Source organism: Helobdella robusta, assembly GCF_000326865.2.
Source record: "Helobdella robusta unplaced genomic scaffold HELROscaffold_151, whole genome shotgun sequence".
In the NCBI taxonomy this organism is placed as follows: Eukaryota; Metazoa; Annelida; class Clitellata; order Rhynchobdellida; family Glossiphoniidae; genus Helobdella; species Helobdella robusta.
Genome location: NW_008703845.1, coordinates 23,475 through 42,836, shown reverse-complemented (window position 1 = coordinate 42,836; position 19,362 = coordinate 23,475). Strand labels below are relative to the sequence as shown.

Below are 19,362 nucleotides of genomic sequence, written 5' to 3'. Positions count from 1 at the left end.
GAGCGTACCATCATATACTAAATAGTACTTATAGTGCCCTTTTCTGCACTCCGATATAGAAATCTGGTTATTCACCACAAATTCATTGGAACAGTAGCATTCTATTTCGGCCTATCAAATTTTCAATAAATGAATTTTTCCGAATGATTTAGAGACACAAAATTGCTAACTTTGACGGCAGAGAATTTGAAATTTTTTGATTTGCATTGTTTTCCACAATCCACGTACGACAAGCCATAGAGTTCTTGCAAATGGCCTTCTTCCAACACACCAAAGCAGCCATAAATTGCATCTGATGTTTATTTTTGAAGGGTCAACAGGATGTTTGAAAATAAGAAAATTAAATTTTTGATGATTTTTAACGGACTTAGCAATTCAAGACAAATAGTAAAATGAGATTTCCGCTAGCCTGAGGACATTGAAGTTATCGGTGATATTGATCTGCTTGGACCGAGCAAGACACATTTAACCCCTTCCGATGTTTCGTTGCATAAGTGCTTCTCATCGCAATTTCCGTTATTTATATGACAACCTTGAAAAATATCAGTTCAGAATTTCATACATTTTCAATTTTTTCTATTAATTAATATATTATTTATTTAACTATTTTGATTTCGTAGGCCAAAGTAGCCTAAGGATCAAGTTAAAAAAACATCTAAATTAATGATTTTTGTTATCAATATAATTAATTTTATATTATTGATATTTGACTATGCTCATCATAATTCCTTATTGATAATTGAATCATTCTCTTACAAACGCAAACGAAATCGGCGTACCAGCTTCGTAGACTTCCATAAACATAAAAAAGAGTGTTCTTTCATAGCGTTCATTGGATAGATGCAGAAATACGTACCGGGACTCGAGTTCGAAGTCTAGACAGTCTACGCACATTGGCCAAGTGATGTGTAGGGCTTGGCCAGGGTACTGAGCGCAAGTTTCAATAAGATTTCTTATATCTTTATTACGGATTTTTCTGAGAGTTAGATTCAGTTTGATATGAAATCTGTCTAAGTTGTCAAGCTCTGAAAGTTATGATAAAAACAAATATATAATTGTATTAAGACTTTTATATTTTGAATGAATAAAATCTTTTGAAAAATTTGAAATATCCACACAGTTAATCAGTTCTTTCAAACTTTAAAACATGAAAGAGCATCGTATAACCAAAAATCTACAGCGATACTCTCACTTATAAGAAAGTGCAAATTAGTTCAATTTGTCGACAATTCGTTATGAACGGCGTCGAAAGTTTGAGTTCATGTTCGAAGAAATTGATACATAAACATATACATATAACTTTTTTTACAAATAGAAGAACAAAATTATTTGAAAAACTGTATAATTAACCAAACAAAACTTATAACAAGAACCGACTTAAAGAGTTTTGAGCGAGTATGCTCTGGACGCAAACCCTTCCCACACGATAGAGACTCATCAGATCAACGTAACAATATGGGTTCTGATCCTTTGGACTAACAATATTGATGTGTGTTTGAAAGATATTTTCTGAATATTCATTCCGACTTAAATCCATAGTCGAACATCTTTCACGAACATTCACATTAGGTGGCAGGCGATTGAATAATTTATAGTCTGTAATTTTTATTGCGATTAAAAATTAAAATTCTAAATTTATTTTTTGATTTTTATATGCTTAACGTTGGCATTTGTTAAGAGCAGTTTTGTACATCAGATAGGGACAGGAACATACTGATCTCCAACCAACATCGCCCATTCCAATGTTCACCTCCTCACACTTCATACTGCGACCGCAGTCTCCGTTGTTCACAGAGCAATCTAGACAGAGATTTGAAATTTATTTCTTCAAACTTTTAAAAAACGTTAGACTAAAAACATGGTGATGAAAAAATTATTGCGAAATAATAAATAGAATAAAAAATATAAAAGAAATTAAATGATTAGAGTATACCAACAACAACTTTAAAGAGCGATAATGTATGGATATGACTAAATAATGAAAGTTGTAGTGGGCATTTAACAAATGTTCTTTGAAGATATAACTACCATTAAAGAGAACAAAAATAAAACCTCTCGTTCTACAATCTTTCCCTTTCCACCCATTCTTGCACAGAAGTGAAGGACACTTGTTTGTCAGATGATAGTCATAGTCATTGTAGTCTTTACAATGGGAATAAGAGGATATGCCATCATCCAGATACATCAGTAAACGCGCTGTAAATAATTTGGGATTTTTCAGGAAATTAAAGCTTGAGAGAATTTAAAAACAAAAATAGAAAAGTTAGATAAACTTCGCATTTGTTTAAACTTTCAAAGGATGTTTAATGACTAGGGCTGTACCGAATGTATTGTACAGAAGCCGAATTTTGCCGAATTTAAAATCGCAAATTCGGCCAAAACCAAGGCTAAATTTGTGCATCAAATACGTTCTATTTTTCAACTATTGCCTAAATTCGTCTCAAGTCAAATGTTTTTTTCATATTGTAAAATTATAACAAATCTAACGCAAATTTTTGCTATTTTTAATTTGTTTGTCTATTTTTTACCATGTACAAACTACTACTAAATGCTGAAAATAATTTTATGCACTGACTGTGCATAATTTGTTGGAAAAAATTTTAAACTGTCGTTTAATTTTTGCTGAAGCTTACGTAAAAATAAGAAGAATTAAATTCGTCTCCGGCAAAAATTTTTGCCGAACTTGCACCAAATGTGAAAAAAATGCTCAGCCCTAGCATTGACATATAATGAGCAGTTGACTGGTTTTACATTTGAATATTATTAAATTAAAATGCGTCGTTGTTCGTGAACATCACCTCCATAGAGTAACGTTAATTCAGGTCCTCCACGTTGGTAGGAGAATCCGCAGATTTCTTCAGTCCTTTTCATGAAATGAACATATACATGTTTATAAGTGCATTTGTTTATAAATTCAAAATAAAAATCCATGAAGATAAAAAATTTTTAAATTATAAACAAATTCATTTTTCACTTTGACGACTGAATTGATTTTTTAATAAAAATTAAAGAGGCGCTGTTCAAAAATTCACTCTTCCAGGGACAGATTTAAAGCTGGTAAAGCCTAAGAAATTGAAAAAGTGAAAATTCTTATTTATTTAGTACAGGCTCTTATTTATTTACAAAAAATGATGCCCTTTTTTTGGTTGCCTAGGAGCAATAACTTCAACAGCCCTGTCAGTGCGCTGCCCTGCCCTACCTTAAATCCGGCTCTAACCCTGACCCGTACTTCACTTTCCAAGATCTTTAGTTCTGCCTTTGTCTCCAGCATTTTCTTCATCTTTCGACTTCTGTATATTTTTTTATAGAGCTTCTCTGTATATTCCTTCTATCTTTTTTCATCTTCTCTTTTATATATAAGTCACTCCCTTCTTTGCCACAAAGTGAGCTAAACTGGTGTAAAATTTCCAGCTATTCAATTTTTGATCATGTATATGTTTCGTAATTTTTCTATCCTATTCATGTCATCAATCTTTACGTATTTTGTCTACTTCGGCTTCTTTGCCTTTTCTTGTAGTTTTTTGAAATTGTGTATTGAGCTTCCTGAATATCTGTTTTGCGTTTTGCTTTTTTTCTATAATCTGCAATTTGGAGAACAGATTGTGTAAGCCATTTTTGCATTATTTGCCTTTTCAAGAAAAATACTTTATTATATTTCTGTTTACATCTGTTCTGGCTCTTTTTTGGCTCATTCAAATTTGACGAAAAACATTAGTATTGCTCTATAATTTATTTTTTAGATGTTTTTCACCCTGCCAAAATAACAAAATTTATATTTAAATAAAATAAATCAGTCAATCAAAAAATACATTAATAATTCCAAGCATTCAAAAATATTGCAATAATTTCCATTTAAACATTTCTTCATACATCTAAAAGATACTCAAAAAATGATTTTAATAAAAAAATTATTTACCAATAATTATTTCCTATACTGATACTTTCATAATTTTTACAATTAGTTGCTATCATGTGATCAGTGTTTTTTGATGACTTTAGTTCAATATTCTCCGGTAGCTCAGGAATGCAAACACACGTACCATTGTCCTATGAAATATATAGTTCACAATCTATAAAATAAAATGTGTATTTTTGTTAGATATACACAATGTTTTATGTGTGTGATGTCCCTGAGTGCTATGAAAAAGTAGAAAACCCTCTATAACTATTTAATAAAGGCCCTCAACTATTTAGTGAAACCCTTTATCATTTTGCTAATCTTCAACTTCAACATACCAATATAATCTTTTTGACGACTCTTGTTTATTCTATATTTCAACTATTTTTTTTATTATTACAAACACTCTTTTTCTTATTGAGGTACTCTTTTTGCGGGGCTCCTCTTTCATGTGAAAACCCCGGAACAGTGTGTCCTACCTTTAATCTAACCTTGTTCGCATGCGTTCGTATACAGTAGAAGCCGGTTACATGGACCACCCCGTGACAAATTAGTTTGGATAAGAGGTTGGTTCGGTTATACAAACTAAAGAGATGTCCCGTTAGGGTTAAGGAGGTCCCTATTGGCTCGCAATAAAGCCTTTAAGTTATTATTATTAATAATTTATATCGCTTCTATCAGGGCCGGCTTTAGGCATAGACAAACCAGGCAGTCGCCTAGAGCCTCCAATTTTTAGAGGCCTTGCAGTGCAGATTGAAACAACTTTAATTTAAATAGGTTACAACTGTTCTTAGATGAAATTTAATTAATGGAAGATAATTTGTAAAATTTGGCTTCTTTTGGCTTGCATTAGAAATCCTACTTTGATGAATTAATTTTATATACCTAACTGTTTTCTTTTTAATGCAGCAAGAATTTATCATAAAACAAACGTATTCAGGTTGAAATTTTTTTAAATGTATAAAATTTTCTTGTGCACATTTTTAAAAAGATGTCACCTGGGCCACCAAATTTTCTTTGCTTAGGGTCTCCTACTGCCTAATGCCGGCCCTGCTTCCAATGCATAGCTTTAGGAGCGCTTGGGGAATCGATGACTTTTGACGTTTCCGTAGGCCTGGATAAACAAGAAGTGCTTTAATCGTTTCCTTAAATGTTTGATAGCTGATTGTTGTCAAATGATGGCAGGCAAGCCATTTTGTAAAGAAGGTAAGTTTAACTCCATAGACAGATTTCCTATCAAACTGAAACAATCTCTCAGAAGACGCTATGAAGAAAATATCAGAAATCGTATATCAAAATCTGCGCTCAGACAAATTACTGATAGAGCAAATTTTGCAACTCTTTTTTGAGCTCTTTAAAGTAAAGTTAAAAATTACGAGGGAAGACCGTAGAAAAGAAAATTTCAGTAATCTAGACTGGGTAGTACAAGACATTGAACCAGTGAACCATTGAACCATTATATTAAGTAAAAAAATTACGAATATGACGAATACATCAAATATAATAGTTACAAAATTTGATCAAAGCTAAGACATGAGATTTAAAAGATAGAGAAAATTCAAAAGTCAAGCCTAAAAATTTAATTTTAGCGGTTGAAGGAAGAGAAGAATCAGCCAAGAGAACGTGTGATGAGGGTGAACATTTGATATGCTGTTGCGGAGTACCAAGAAACATTACTTCAGATTTGTAGGGATTTAGCTGAAAAAAGTTTGATAAATGTCAGTCATTTATGGCCACAGTACATGCATTAAAGTTGTCAAGCTAAAATATATGATTAGAGGTGGGAATTTTAGCTAGTAGACATGTGTCATCGGCGTATTGATGAAAAAGTAAGCCAAAGGTGTTAATGACATTAGAAATAGGAGAGGTGTAAATAGTAGAAAAAATGGGACCAAGGACAGATTCCGTGATGCCATACTTTGCCTCAAGTCTGTCAATAAGCATCTGTTGATTAACGGGATCCGCAGATCCAGGATGACCATTACAGAAATAATATTTCTTGTGAACGAATTAAAAATGAGAAATATTTAGAGATGAAATAATATGAGTAAGAATCCTGTTCAAGATTTTGCGTTCAAGTAATTTAGAAAAGGTTGAAAATGAGGCGGTAGTTAGACCGATCAAGATCAGGTCTTTTCAGTAAAATTTAGAGCTATCTTTAAAAAGGTGAGAAAATGCTGTTCAGGTTAAATTTGAGCTATCTTTAAAAAAATGCTGTTTTTTAGGGAAAGATTGCAGGGCTTAGATAATAATGGAGCATAAAAATGAGAACATTTTAAGAATAAAAACTGGCATAATGTCAAGTGGAGGTGTTCTGTTGGGTAAAGAGTAGATGAACTGTAAAACTTTTCCTGTAGTGACAATTGAAAAAGAAAAAAAAGGAGAGGAAGAAAGAGGTCTATGATTTGACGAAAAAAATAGTAAAAGAAGCAATAGATATAGGAATAGATGATAAATAGAATTTATTTTGTCTTGAAAATTTAGCAAAAGAAGATACAAGAGTGAGAGATTCAGCATCAGAAAAATGATGATCTGCTCGTTTGTAAAGAATGTTTTTAAGAGAATGCCAGAGATCACGAGAGCTGCTGCAGTCGCTGTGAGTGTTCTTAATAGAATCAATCCTAGACCTCATAAAAGCATCACGAGCAACACGGTTAGCATTTTTGCTGCTGCGAAGTTGTGCTCTGATTTTTCATATTTTTATTGACGCTCCACGCGGCGACAGTTTCTTTTAGTATCTATTGCTTCTCCGGATAAAGAGCAACGCGGGTGGGAGCTCTCACGAAGCGAATAATGCATTGTTGGCGTGTGTTTGTTGACGGTGTCCTATTAAAGTTGAGTTTAGAGCTGACGCAAACTCATCAACCTACAAATCTTGTGAAAGCAATTCATCAAATGATCCGTTTAAATCATTTTCAGACACATTGAATGTTGCTCTTTAATGCTTTTATTATAGTTTGTTTGTTAGTGTTATTATTTTTATTTTAACTGTCTTAATTTAATTTTAAATTTTCTAGAACGCTCCGACACAGAGCAAATATAAACACGCTCCAATTCACTCATCATCAGGACTAAGTGCCTTAACCGTTACACCATCTTGTCGCTTTTTTAAACTGGTTTTAAAATTATTTTTATCATAATATTTTCTGAATGAAATATTCGAATTAAAAGCTGAACGAAATCTAACCAGTTCTCGTGAGAAAGGGTTGTTCGTTTCCAAGCAGAATTCCATGCACATGCTCAATGTGATAGGAAAGTTATTTTTTAGTCTAACGGCTCTAACATTATCAAAATAGTTGTAGGTACCAAGGAGACCCAATTTATAAGGACGAATATTGACCGGTTGTACTGAAGGTTTAATAACAAAAAACGAACAATGTGATATTAATGGCAATTTCAAAAGTAGTTTTTTTTATCAAATATAGTTTTATTACACTCAACAAACAAAATGTATTTGCACCAACGCAAATTATTTTTTCAAATTTTTAAATCAAAATTATTTTATTTCAACAATGAAAAAAAGTATAGTGAGTGAGACAAAAAATGTTTTAAAAGTTAAGCGACAACATTTTTTCAAAAAACATTATTCAGCACCATCACACCACACCTTTCATGACTAATCTTGGAGTTAAACCGAAGCTTTTTTCAGGACAAGTGCCAGTGCACAAGCAGGGCATGACAGAAACGTGAACGGACCGAGTCAGTTGGCACATTTTAACGCTTCTGTTTGTCTTTAAAAGTAGAATTTACCATAATGCATCACCGTATCACGTAGTGCTGATGATAAAAATACAAAATGATAGACATCCAATTTTGACACCCTTTAAGCAACACACCCACACGCACAACAACTCACTCTCACACATATATACACACACACTCACTTACACACACACTCACTTACACACACACACACACTCACAAACACACACACACAAACACATAAAAAAACTGATAAAACTTTATTTGAATTACCATCATAAAACCATACCGAAAACGCGATATATTCATTGAATTTCCCTCCTTGGTTAAATACATTCGTGTAATTATCACATTGTAACAAATCACTATCGTTAAATTTTTTGGGTTTGAAAAAATTTTCGTGTAGCACAATGCATCCAACGTAATCTGGTATATTTGAAATTTTTTTTTATATATTTCCCAAATTAATCTTTATTTAAAAAAAAAACAAAATATCGTTAAAAATAAAATTTTATTCATTTTCGTTTGGAAATAAATGAACGTACTCATACTGTCATGTTTGACACACTTAACTTGTAACTGTGTCAATATTTAAGCATTTGCAAATTGATCGTAAGGAAATAAAAAGCGATGAAATTTTTTTAAAGGAAAATTTGATTTCAACAAATTTTCTAAGTTTAACCATGGAATTTTTTATTCAAATCAGCGGGTAGAAGCTTAATAAATTTTTGGGTTGTTCATAAGTCGTAAGTAAAATATACTAAATTGAAAGATATATAAAGATTTTTTACTGGTTGAATCTCCAAATTAAAATTTAATTAATACTACATTTAGAATTTGTCACGCCAAATAAGTTGTGCTGCCTTTTTAAGTTTTGAAGTTTTTCTTCTGGAATAAACGAATTCTTGGAATTAAAAAAAAGTTTTGAAATATATTTATAGCAAAAGTATTACAATAAAAGTTGATGGTTTCAGAAGGAATACCTGGATATTTCAATTTCAGCAAGGCATCCAGACAATGCAAGTGACCCAAGAAAACGAAATGAAGCAGTGGAAATTTATTATCCATTCTTCGAAGTTCAAATCTAGAGCATCTCACGTAATGAAAATTAATTCAATCGTAATAAAGTTTTGTTATTTTTAGCCAAAAAATCTTATTTATTTAATTAATATTATATGGAATTAATTTTAGGATGAAATCACTTACTAATAAACTATTAATCAAGATCAATTAATTATAAAATAATAATTTATTAGTCATTTAAAAGTATAAAAATTGTTTTAAATGATTAAATTATATAACAAAAACAAAATAAAACCAAAAAATTCAAAATTACTTAAGGCAAACAGAAACATATGACGTAGCAAAAAGCGAAAAAACACCAAAGATTACAAAAAGTTTGAAAAAAATTTCCTGAAAATTTTTAATCTATTTTTTATAAAATTACAAATTAAAAAACAAACCACCGGAAAAAACCAAAAAGCGAGATAAAAAGACATGGAACGTAAACATAACTTCTTGAAAAAAAATCTAGATAACAATAATTAAAATAGCGCTTAGAGATAGTTTAAAGGCAAGCTGCTAACAAGGAATCAAGTGTTCCGCGATAAACTATTCAAAATCAAGAACATCAAAGTACACAATCATTTAAATGCCAAAATGTATAGAAAAGGTTCTGGCCTACAAAATATGCTTCAACATAAACAACAGTTACAACCATGGATATGATATATATCTATTTCTCCATATGTATCCAATCATGGTTACAACTTGATCCTAGATTTAAATCTTTCAATTAAAGATACAAAAACGTGCAGGATAGAATTGTTAGAAAATTATTATTGTTAAATATTCACTCTTAAAACAATTCTCAAAAGCAGACGTAGCATGTGCTGAATTAAAGTTAAGCAGTTCATAATCAGATCAGAGGGTTCCAACTACGAAAGAAAGTTGACAACCACTAAAATTGAATAACTTCAAATGCAAATGTTCAACAATCCAGAAGACATGCGTGAAACCATCTAGTAAAAAGGCTAACCAATCAATATGACCAGAAAAATTGGATAACTAGATCAAATATTAAAAATAAAATTGACGAGAATGTGAGTAAACCTTTTTGCGATATCGTTTTGACTACAACGATTCTTCACTGTTGTTTGGTAAAATTTTGTATTTTCTTTAACACTACTTGCAATATTGCATTGTTGTATTTCATGTGGGAATAGCCCTACAAGCTATGCTTTGAGTTTAAATAGAAGGAGGATGGAAGCCTTATAATAAGCTTAATAAATATTGTTGTGATATATAGAATCACACCTTAGTTTTTATGTTATATCGTTTCAACTTTTTATTCAATTTTGAATTTTGTGGTTTCTTTATCATCTATCTCTCTTGCGAATTAATGTGCGTGTGTGTATGTGTGTGTGATGTGTGTGTGTGTCAAAAATTCAGTTAAATAAATTTCTTATAAATTTATAGCATTAAATCTTGCAACATTATTCTGGAATATTCAAAATCATTGTTTGTTTATTTTGAGCAAACCTTACTTCACAATGACATCACATGCTTGCGTTTCTCATTATATATATTTTTTTCCTTTTTGTGGTGATATACTAGAACAAATTTTTACCTGATTTTTCTTTAATATTTGTCGGCAGAGTTTTTTCTGTTCTGTTGACCAAAATCATTCAAAATCCAATAATTTTTATAACCTTATTAGGAGTTAAATGTTTTATCTACATGAAAAACAATTTCATTGTAATGTCGAGATAGTATAGGTATGTAAACAATCGACTATCATTAATAACAAACGTTTTTAGTTTCAGGAAAATAATAATAAAAAATTATTTTCAATTGAAACACATATAAATTAAAAAAATAATAAATCAATAATAATTTATAAGACTTCATATTAACTAGACAAATCCGACAATAATGAGCAAAATGCCGAAAGAACTGAGAGTAATCGAGCCATACCGCACCCGCTTCTCATCCAACCGCCACTCCAACGGAGCTGCACCCAGCTACGGAAACAGGGGGACAAAACTTTTGGAGGATTTGAAGTTTGAGCACCAGAGAGAGCTTGAAAGACAATCCCTAAAAAAATTTGATCTCTTCATCGGAGAGTTTGAACTGAAGTCTGTACTTCATAAAGGAAGTTTTGGAGTGGTGGGTTGGCTACATTCATATTCATATTTCACGGATTAACTCCTTCAAGTGAATAACAAATTACTGGCTTGTAAACTCGTTCTCACGTTTTCACAAATCAGGTTCTTCTAGTAAAGAAACAATCCGATAAAACTCTCTATGCCATAAAGCTGGTGAACATATCCAGATCGGATTACACGCAGATACTGAACGAGAAGTTAGTCTTGCAGAAAATATCAACCAAAGGGTGTTCATTTCTTGTGAAGGTTTTTGACTACATACTTGTCAATGTTAGATACTTTTTTTTTAAATTTTCATCTCTAATTTCTGATTATATATATATATATATATATATATTATATAAATTATATATATATCCGCCAAAAAAAAATTCCTCTTTTTAGAATTTCAAACTTTTGTTAAGCAGTTATGCGTGGAAATTATTTTTTAAAACACTTTTTTAGAAGATAGAAGTTTCAAACTAAATTCAGTTTGAATTTAACTCTTTTTTTCTATCCTCATCCGAATTAGGGTTACGTGGGATTCGTGATGGAGTACATCCCTTCGATATCCCTGGCCTCACAGGTAAACCTCGCAAAAAAGTTTTCAGAGGTCAAGGCGGTTTTTTATAGCGCTTGCATTCTGAGTGCATTGCAGTATCTCCACTCAATATACATCTTCCACAGGTTCGTCTTCTGGTTGGGCTTTTGGTTACTGATGCCAATCAACTAATTAACAAATCAAAACAAACACTTCAAACAATAATTTAATTTGTCGACCAACCAACCGACCGACTATCACACAAAAAATTCAATTGGCCAGCTAGACAACCAACCACACTCGCCGTTGAAACTATACAATGAGCCTTGGGCAGTTCCAACATTGGTACACTATGACTGAAATTTAAATTTTTAGTACTCTTTGAAAAAAAACCCTAATTTTTTTACTTGACATTGATGGTTTGTTTTTCATAAGCTAGGCCACTGCAACCAGAAAAGCAATCAATCATGAAAACAATCAATCAACTAGCTCATCAACCAATCACCCAATCAACCATTTAACCAACCAACCGACCATCCATTTAACTAACTAGCCAACCAACTAGTCAATAACCAACCTTTCAACACACGATTCAACCAACCGACCATTCTAGCAACCAATTAACCAACCCACACAGAGACATAACACTGCGGAATATACTGGTAGATGGATCGGGATACATCAAGCTGGTGGATTTTGGTGTGAGCCAGTATAGGCCACCTGATAGACTATCAACTGGTCAATTTAATAATTAGTTATTCACTCACTCACTCACTCACTCACTCACTCACTCACTCACTCACTCACTCACTCACTCACTCATTAATTCAATCAGGTCGTAGATCAACTTTAAAGATGGACCAGCTGATCGACTTCGAGGACCTTGGAAGGTGCACATGGGAACTACTGACAGGGGAGGTAACTTTTTCAAAATCACAACTGAACCTCGCAGTGACCGGGTTCGATTCCAGTCTGTCGCATCCAATTTGTGTGATGCTTAGTTTTAGACGGATTTGCGTGTTGTCGAAAGTTTTATAATTTTGATCGAACAAAAGTTAATTACGAATAACTATAATAACAATTATGTTCATTATCCAATCCAATTATCCAATTATTATTGGATTGAAATTAATTTTTTTCTCAAATTAATCTACGACTGATGGAAATAATTTCAATGGCGAAAGTTCGTGATGACCGCGCCTGATTATTCGAGGAAAAACTCTTCACTGTCGAGCAATTCTTTGAAGTACTTCGAGTTGGTTGGTAATTTCTAAATTCGGATGAATGAATGAATGAACGAACGAATGAATGAATGAACGAGTGAATAAATGGATAAAGAAATTAATGGATGAATAAATTAATCGACTGAATTGAAATGAAATAATATATAATTTTTAAATGATTGATAAATAGAATAAAATTGAACAACACCCAATAAGATCTTTCCAAAGCATAGAGTCACTACGTTGGCCTCATCAGAAAACATGATTTCAGCCCTACTTGTCCACCCGTTCTACAAAGTTTACTCAAAATTACGTCTCTTTAAACATTATTTATCCATCATTATGCAACCTTAACATACGCAGAACTACTTGCGTACCATCCCACATATATGCAAAAACACCGAACGCCTATGGTAATTTGTAAGTTTGAAAGATAGACAGTATTCGAACCAGGCTATCGTGCTATAGCAACGCGAGACACGGCACTTCTACCGACTGAGCTAACTCGCCGAACATTAACTTATTCATCAATTCATCATCCAAACTAAGAGCAAAACTAATCTTTTATTACAATTTTTCAGACTATAAACTGGGATGATCTTAAAACTAGGAAGATCAAACCTCCGTTCGTATTGAAAATACAGGTCGACTTTTTTCACATTTCAACAAATTAATTTTCATTATCCTCCATATATAACTCAACAGGAAAAAACTATAAGATTTTCACAGTTCCCTTGTCAAATCTCCTTACATTGAAACAGTTAATTCAGATGCAGCGCAAAGTTCTTAATATACTAAGTAACAAAAGTAACCTAACCTTAATCTGGATCCCTAGTCGCATTGGAATCGAAGGTACCGAAAGAGTAGATCAATTACCATCACGTGCTCACTTGAACTCTCCATCGACCCTTCTAAAACCACATCACAACATAAGAGTGAAGACAAACGACCTTACATATGAAAAATGGCAAAAGGAATGGAACAAGATAGCATTTTTCTCAAAGAAGTTTTGAGAATTGAAAAAAAAAGTTTTGAAAATCGATAGCCCAAATTGAAAAAATCCAAAAATGGCAAAACCAATGAGCTAAGTCAAATTAACCTAAACACGATAAATAGATCAAAAATCGGTCATACCAAAATTACCAATTCATGAGTGTTAAACAAAGCAAGACCTCCACTTTGTGAGAAAAGTATAGAAAGCTAATAATCCAACACATGCTAATAGTAGAATGTCAAACATATCAGGAAATCATGGAAAATAACAACCAGAATAATAAAAGAATAATGAAAAATAACAACCAGAAAATATACACTCAATTTTATAAAATAAATACGTTGTAAGCTTAGTGGAGGTAAGATGGTTAACATTCGAGAAGATAAACATTTTCAACAACATTTAATTGCCCAGCCAGCTTTTCAAAAGATTCACAAAGAAAGACCAAAGACGTAAATATAGCCTCTTGGTGCTAAAACGCAGTAAAACTGCAGATGGAGAGGAAATTAATTTTGGAATATTCTCTCATTTAAATTTATATTTATTCATTCATTTATTAATAACATCTGATGTCAATAAATTATTTTTTCTAATTAAAATTATAACTGTCATTATTATTATTATTATTATTATTATTACACAACATTTTTATACGGTTTCATATTTAGTTGATTGGTTGGGAAGCATATTTTTGCTTTTTCGCAATCTAGTATAGTATGATATTATGATAGTATATCACGATAGTATCATGATAGTATCATGTTATGATAGTTTGATAATATCATAATAGTATCATGTTATGATAGTATCCTGTTATGATAGTTTGATAATAACGTAATAGTATCATGTTATGATAGTATCATGTTGTGATAGTTTGATATTACGATTGTATTATGATATAAATAATGTTATAAATAATAATTACAATTATATATAAAGATTATTCACAGAAAATTATTATACTCATTAAACTTGCTTATCTATTTGTTCATTTATTCATCATCTATTACCATTCTCTCTCTCTCTTTAAAATTTTCAAAGGTATCAGCAAAAAACACACAGTGCCTGGATATAAACACATGTGAAACAACGTATCACACACACAGTGCACGTGATGAGCGGGGATCTCTTTGTAATCGAACGCGGTCACAGTATTAGTAGTGCCAGGCACTTTACCGCTACACCATCGAGCTGGCCTTTATTATAATTTGTTAACTTCTTATATTTGATGGAATTATTATTTTCAAATGAAGCCCGAAATAGAAAATCCGACTTCTGCCTGGAATGAGGTGAACAATTTCTTGGGCGAACCGTATGAAAACCTCTCTGACCATTTCCGGAGCGTTCATCAGTGGCGGAGTGAGAAACACAAGAATAGTAAATAACCATTTTGAGTTATTGTTAAATGAAGGAGTGAAGAATGAGTGTTGAATGAGTGAGAGTGAGTGAGTGATTTAATGATGAATGAGTGAGTGAGTGAGTGAGTGAGTGAGTGAGTGAGTGAGTGAAAGTCAGTGAATGAATGAATGAGTGAGTAAATTAATGAGAAAATGAATGAATGAGCGAATTACCGAACAGATAAATCACAGAATATGAATGATTGAATGAATGAATGAATGATTAATTGAGTAAATGAAAAAATGAACATATGAATTTTTGGACGGTTTTGGGAAGATGAATTAATAGATTTAAGTACAATTTTGACATAAATATTTGCATAATGTCAAACTATATCTAATACTCTGACTTTTTACAATTTAAATCTTTATTTAAATTCATTCTTCGACATTCAAAACACTATTTTATATTGTTTTTTTTTTAAAAAAGAGAATTATTTTTTATTGATAAAAATTTTTCTTTACAAATTAACTAACAAACTAATAAATAATTAAAATCAACCACTTAATCACCGAAAATGATTTTCATTCATTACCAGTATCTCCAATTTTTCTCAACGTAAAAAGTTTTGTAGTAAAATTTTTGATAATTTAGCCAGCGTATGCTTTTTAAATACTTTTCATACTTTAAAATACAGTTTCTAAACACAAAAAACACCGTTATAAATAAGAAAAATTTACACAAAATTGTGCGGCAAGAGAAAAAGATCTCCAGGCAAAGTATTTCTAGCTTTTGCCAACGGTCAATGTTTTCTAGATGCACCCTAGCTAGAAAATTTTGCGAATGTTTGTATGAGTGTGTGAGTGAGTGAGTGAAAGAGTGAGTGAGTGAGTGAGTGAGTTTCTAAAAAGTTCCTCTCGTTGACGTGACGTTTTGAAATGAATTTGATCATTTTCTGGGCAGGCACTTCCATTAGTCTCGTCTTTTATTTGAGATGGGTGAGTGTTTCAATAGTCTTGATATATTAAAAACATTGAAAAGATAACAAAGTTAAGAAAGATACGTTTTTGTTTTAGGCATTAAACAAGAAGTTGAAGTGAACTCGGCTCATCGTGTTTGCTCACCGATTTAACTTAAAAGGTCATTATTATATGATTTAAAAAATTAAAATTCCAAGGTTAATAATACTGTCTAATTCACGAAGGGATTTCGTTGATCCAAATTTCGGTGCCGTTGGAGTGAAGCGTAACAAATTTTGTGGTACATCAACGATTTGTGGCTGAGCCTCGTACAAAGTAGCACAGAGCACACCCGAACTTACCTCATTAATATTCACGAGTCACGTGATTATCTGTACGAAGGCACGTGAAACTCGATTCAAATAGTGCTGAATAAATTGAATTTTTTTAAATTTAATGTGGCACTGCAATTGACAACTTTACAGTTTAGAAAAACAGTTACATTTTAATCTGTCTTCATATGGCATACCGCGACACTCCTTCATCATTCTCGTTGCCCTCCTTTGAATATTCTCGAGCATATGTTGTCCTTTTGTAAATCTGTATTCCAAAACTGAACACAGTACTCCAACTTAGGTCGAACAAATGCTTTATATAGGTCCAACATGACGATCATATCTCTGCTTTTTACTGATCTTTTTACCGTACCCAAAGTCCTCTTTGCACTTTTAGCTGCCTCGATGCATTGCCGTGCTACCTTACCGTTCCGATGAATTATCACCCCCAGATCCTTTTTCTCCTCTACAGTTTTTAGTGGCGTGTCTCCAAGTTTGAATACGTTTGCCTCGTTGTTCGCTCCCATGTGTGTCTGTGCACATTAGTTAGTGTTGAATACCATCTGCCAATCCTCTGCCCATTTGCATATTTCTTGCAAATCGCATGCTAGAATTTCCATATCTTGTCTACAACAGCACATAATTTAGCGTCATTGGCAAATTTTGAAATTTTTGACTTTTTTCCTAGATCAATATCATTGATGTACATCACAAATAGCAAAGGTCCTAATACGGATCTTTTAAGAATCCCACTTGTAACATTGCTCCAGTTTGAGAGACTTCCTTCAATACCATCTTTTTTTTTGCTGTCTATCTTGTAACCAGTTAGAAATCCACTTGAGTATTTCCCTGTAATTTCTCTTGCCTCTAATGTTAAGGCCAAACTTTTATGCGGTACCTTATCGAAAGCCTTAGCAAAATCTAAGTACACAATATCCACTGCCATTTATTGTCCAAATTTTCATAAACCTCATCATAAAGTCAAGTAAATTTGTTGGGCACAAACGCTTATTGATAAACGCGTGCTGGCTTTTGTAGGTATATGATATTGTGTTTGCCAAGTGGTTCACAATTGTCTTCTTAATTACACCTTCTAGTACCTTGCATACAAAGCTCGTAAGGCTAATTGATCTATGATAGATTTTATTGTGTTAAATTTGAAGGAATGTAATAGATCTTGTAATAGATTGTATTGTGTTACAATGAGTTATTTATATCATATATATTACATACTACGTATAAAATGTTGAAAAACATCAAATAATATTTTAAATTTTATTCAAATAAATGAATTTAAACGCAAATAATAACGATATATATACATATTAAATAATCCATAAAAGAATATTGTACAATTTTTTTTCAAAAATATGAAAATTATTGTTTAAAATATTCATCAAGTTATAAACTATCCAGCTTACAATGTGACAAATTTATATGAGCTATATCGGCACTAGTTAATTTAATCGATTTCACCAAATCTAACTACGCAAAACTTTGATATATCAAATATCGTTATATCAGGCCTCGATATATCATACTTCGATATACAAAATTAGATATCCATCATCACTGTGTCACCATAAAATAATTACCTCATCTTCTGCACCATTACATCTTAATCGTTACACCATTAAATCAAATTTCTGACGTATAATTTTGTTTAAAAAAATTCGTTAAATCGAACTTTGCTATATTAAAGCGGAGATGTTATTTAGTTGCATGGATTACGAGAGGAATATAAATAAACTGTAAAATTTAAACAAAAATTTCTAAAATTAGCTTTGTAAAAAAATAACTTCGCGATCAGTTTTTCAAATTCAGTTATAATCAAACTTGAAAAAAAAGAAGAATAATGAGTTTAAGACATGCTACGATCAAAGTTTGATCGTAGCATGTCTTAGTGGGAACCTAGACAAGAGAACGATATAAATTCGTTATTTGCATAGCAATACCCATACATACATAAAAATATAGCTTATCATTTTAATTATCATTATAATAATAATAATAATTATTATAGTTTATGTATTATATTCACGCCTCCAATGGATATTCCCGGTAGATTTTCTATCTTTCTCATGATGATCTCACTATAGAGATTGTACAGGTCTGGAGAGAATACACAGCCTTGCCTAACACCTTTCTTTATTTTATAATTTTTATTTTCGAAATAAAGATACACATCGCGTACGTTAATACGTGCTACTATGAAATGCAGCACACGAAGCATGTGTATTCGAATCTGGTCACTGCATACTGTGCGAGCCAAGCACATACATGAGGATCACGAACCAACAAGACATCAAGAAAAAAGAACCGACCTTGACTTTAAAAAAACTTTTTAAATTAATTTCATTGAGATATCAAACTTTGTAACACACTTTTGACCGAATTAATTAATTCACACTAAAAAAAATTTAATTATTTGCTATAGCGATAAAATTGCGTTACATGATTCCACAAAAAGATATCGATATGTATTCAGCTCTTGATTTTAGTAAGGTGTGTTCTCAAATTGTTTTGAGCTCTCTTTCTCTCTCTCTCTTTCTTTCTCTCTCTCTCTCTCTCTCTCTCTCTCTCTCTCTCTCTCTCTCTCTCTCTCTCTCTCTCTCTCTCTCTCTCTCTCTCTCTCTCTCTCTCTCTCTCTCTCTCTATCTTTCTCGCACGATGATAATCATGATTCTACAAAAACATTGCGTTACTAATCATGTTTCTACAAGAAGGTATCGATATGTATTCAGATCAGAGCTAAAAGTAAGAAAGGTGTGGCCTCAAGTTCTATCCCTCTTAGTGGAAATTGAACTGTTCATACAGGTAGCAATAATAAACGCATATAACAAAAAAATATACATAAAGCATATACTTATAATATTTAAAGTAGCAACTATTACTGTTATTTCAATAATAAATTTAATAAATAAACATAAAAAAATTAGATTATAAATTATATATGTTTTATATGTTTTTATAAAGAACTAAATATAGAATTACCAACCAGCCAATCAGAAAGCTTCGAAGGCGTTACTTACCGACGTTAATTAAGTCTGGCTAGCATTGTCGTCAAGACTGTATAGTAGTGTATTACATACATGAAATAAACATTCTACTGATGTGAATGGTTGAAATGATGAGGATGTATGGCTGAAACGAGTATAAATAGGAGCTGAAAAAGCATTGAAACCAGATCAGGCACTTTTGCCTCGCATGCTCGCTTGAGCCAGAA

The 19,362-nt window shown here is 32.0% G+C and overlaps 4 protein-coding genes across 4 annotated transcripts in view; 1 reads left to right on the top strand and 3 right to left on the bottom strand.

The window, feature by feature from the left end:
• HELRODRAFT_184072 (hypothetical protein) overlaps positions 1–1,537 on the bottom strand; it is a gene marked incomplete at both ends in the record, with an annotated part of 8,761 nt that extends 7,224 nt beyond the window's left edge. Inside the window, 4 exons of the mRNA XM_009015363.1 lie at positions 9–111; positions 171–292; positions 780–1,025; positions 1,378–1,537. Of these exons, the coding sequence (XP_009013611.1) occupies positions 9–111; positions 171–292; positions 780–1,025; positions 1,378–1,537 (631 nt within the window). The remainder of the gene's footprint in view (positions 1–8; positions 112–170; positions 293–779; positions 1,026–1,377) is intronic.
• Positions 1,538–1,657: 120 nt separating this feature from the next.
• Positions 1,658–3,280, bottom strand: HELRODRAFT_184071 (hypothetical protein; the record flags this gene model as incomplete). Its single annotated transcript, XM_009015362.1, has 4 exons — positions 1,658–1,800; positions 2,053–2,196; positions 2,799–2,863; positions 3,165–3,280. 4 exons carry the CDS (start codon positions 3,278–3,280, stop codon positions 1,658–1,660), a joined length of 468 nt encoding a protein of 155 aa, XP_009013610.1.
• A 632-nt stretch (positions 3,281–3,912) lies between these two features.
• On the bottom strand, positions 3,913–7,611 carry HELRODRAFT_184070 (hypothetical protein; the record flags this gene model as incomplete). Its single annotated transcript, XM_009015361.1, has 6 exons — positions 3,913–4,047; positions 4,390–4,537; positions 4,934–5,162; positions 5,701–5,896; positions 7,086–7,246; positions 7,506–7,611. The coding sequence occupies 6 exons, from the start codon at positions 7,609–7,611 to the stop codon at positions 3,913–3,915; spliced, it is 975 nt and encodes a 324-aa protein (XP_009013609.1).
• Positions 7,612–10,543: 2,932 nt separating this feature from the next.
• Positions 10,544–13,523, top strand: HELRODRAFT_184069 (hypothetical protein; the record flags this gene model as incomplete). The annotated part of the gene is made up of 9 exons (XM_009015360.1): positions 10,544–10,768; positions 10,870–11,037; positions 11,279–11,433; positions 11,925–12,025; positions 12,123–12,205; positions 12,472–12,546; positions 12,727–12,807; positions 13,092–13,154; positions 13,272–13,523. The coding sequence occupies 9 exons, from the start codon at positions 10,544–10,546 to the stop codon at positions 13,521–13,523; spliced, it is 1,203 nt and encodes a 400-aa protein (XP_009013608.1).
• Positions 13,524–19,362: the final 5,839 nt, after the last annotated feature.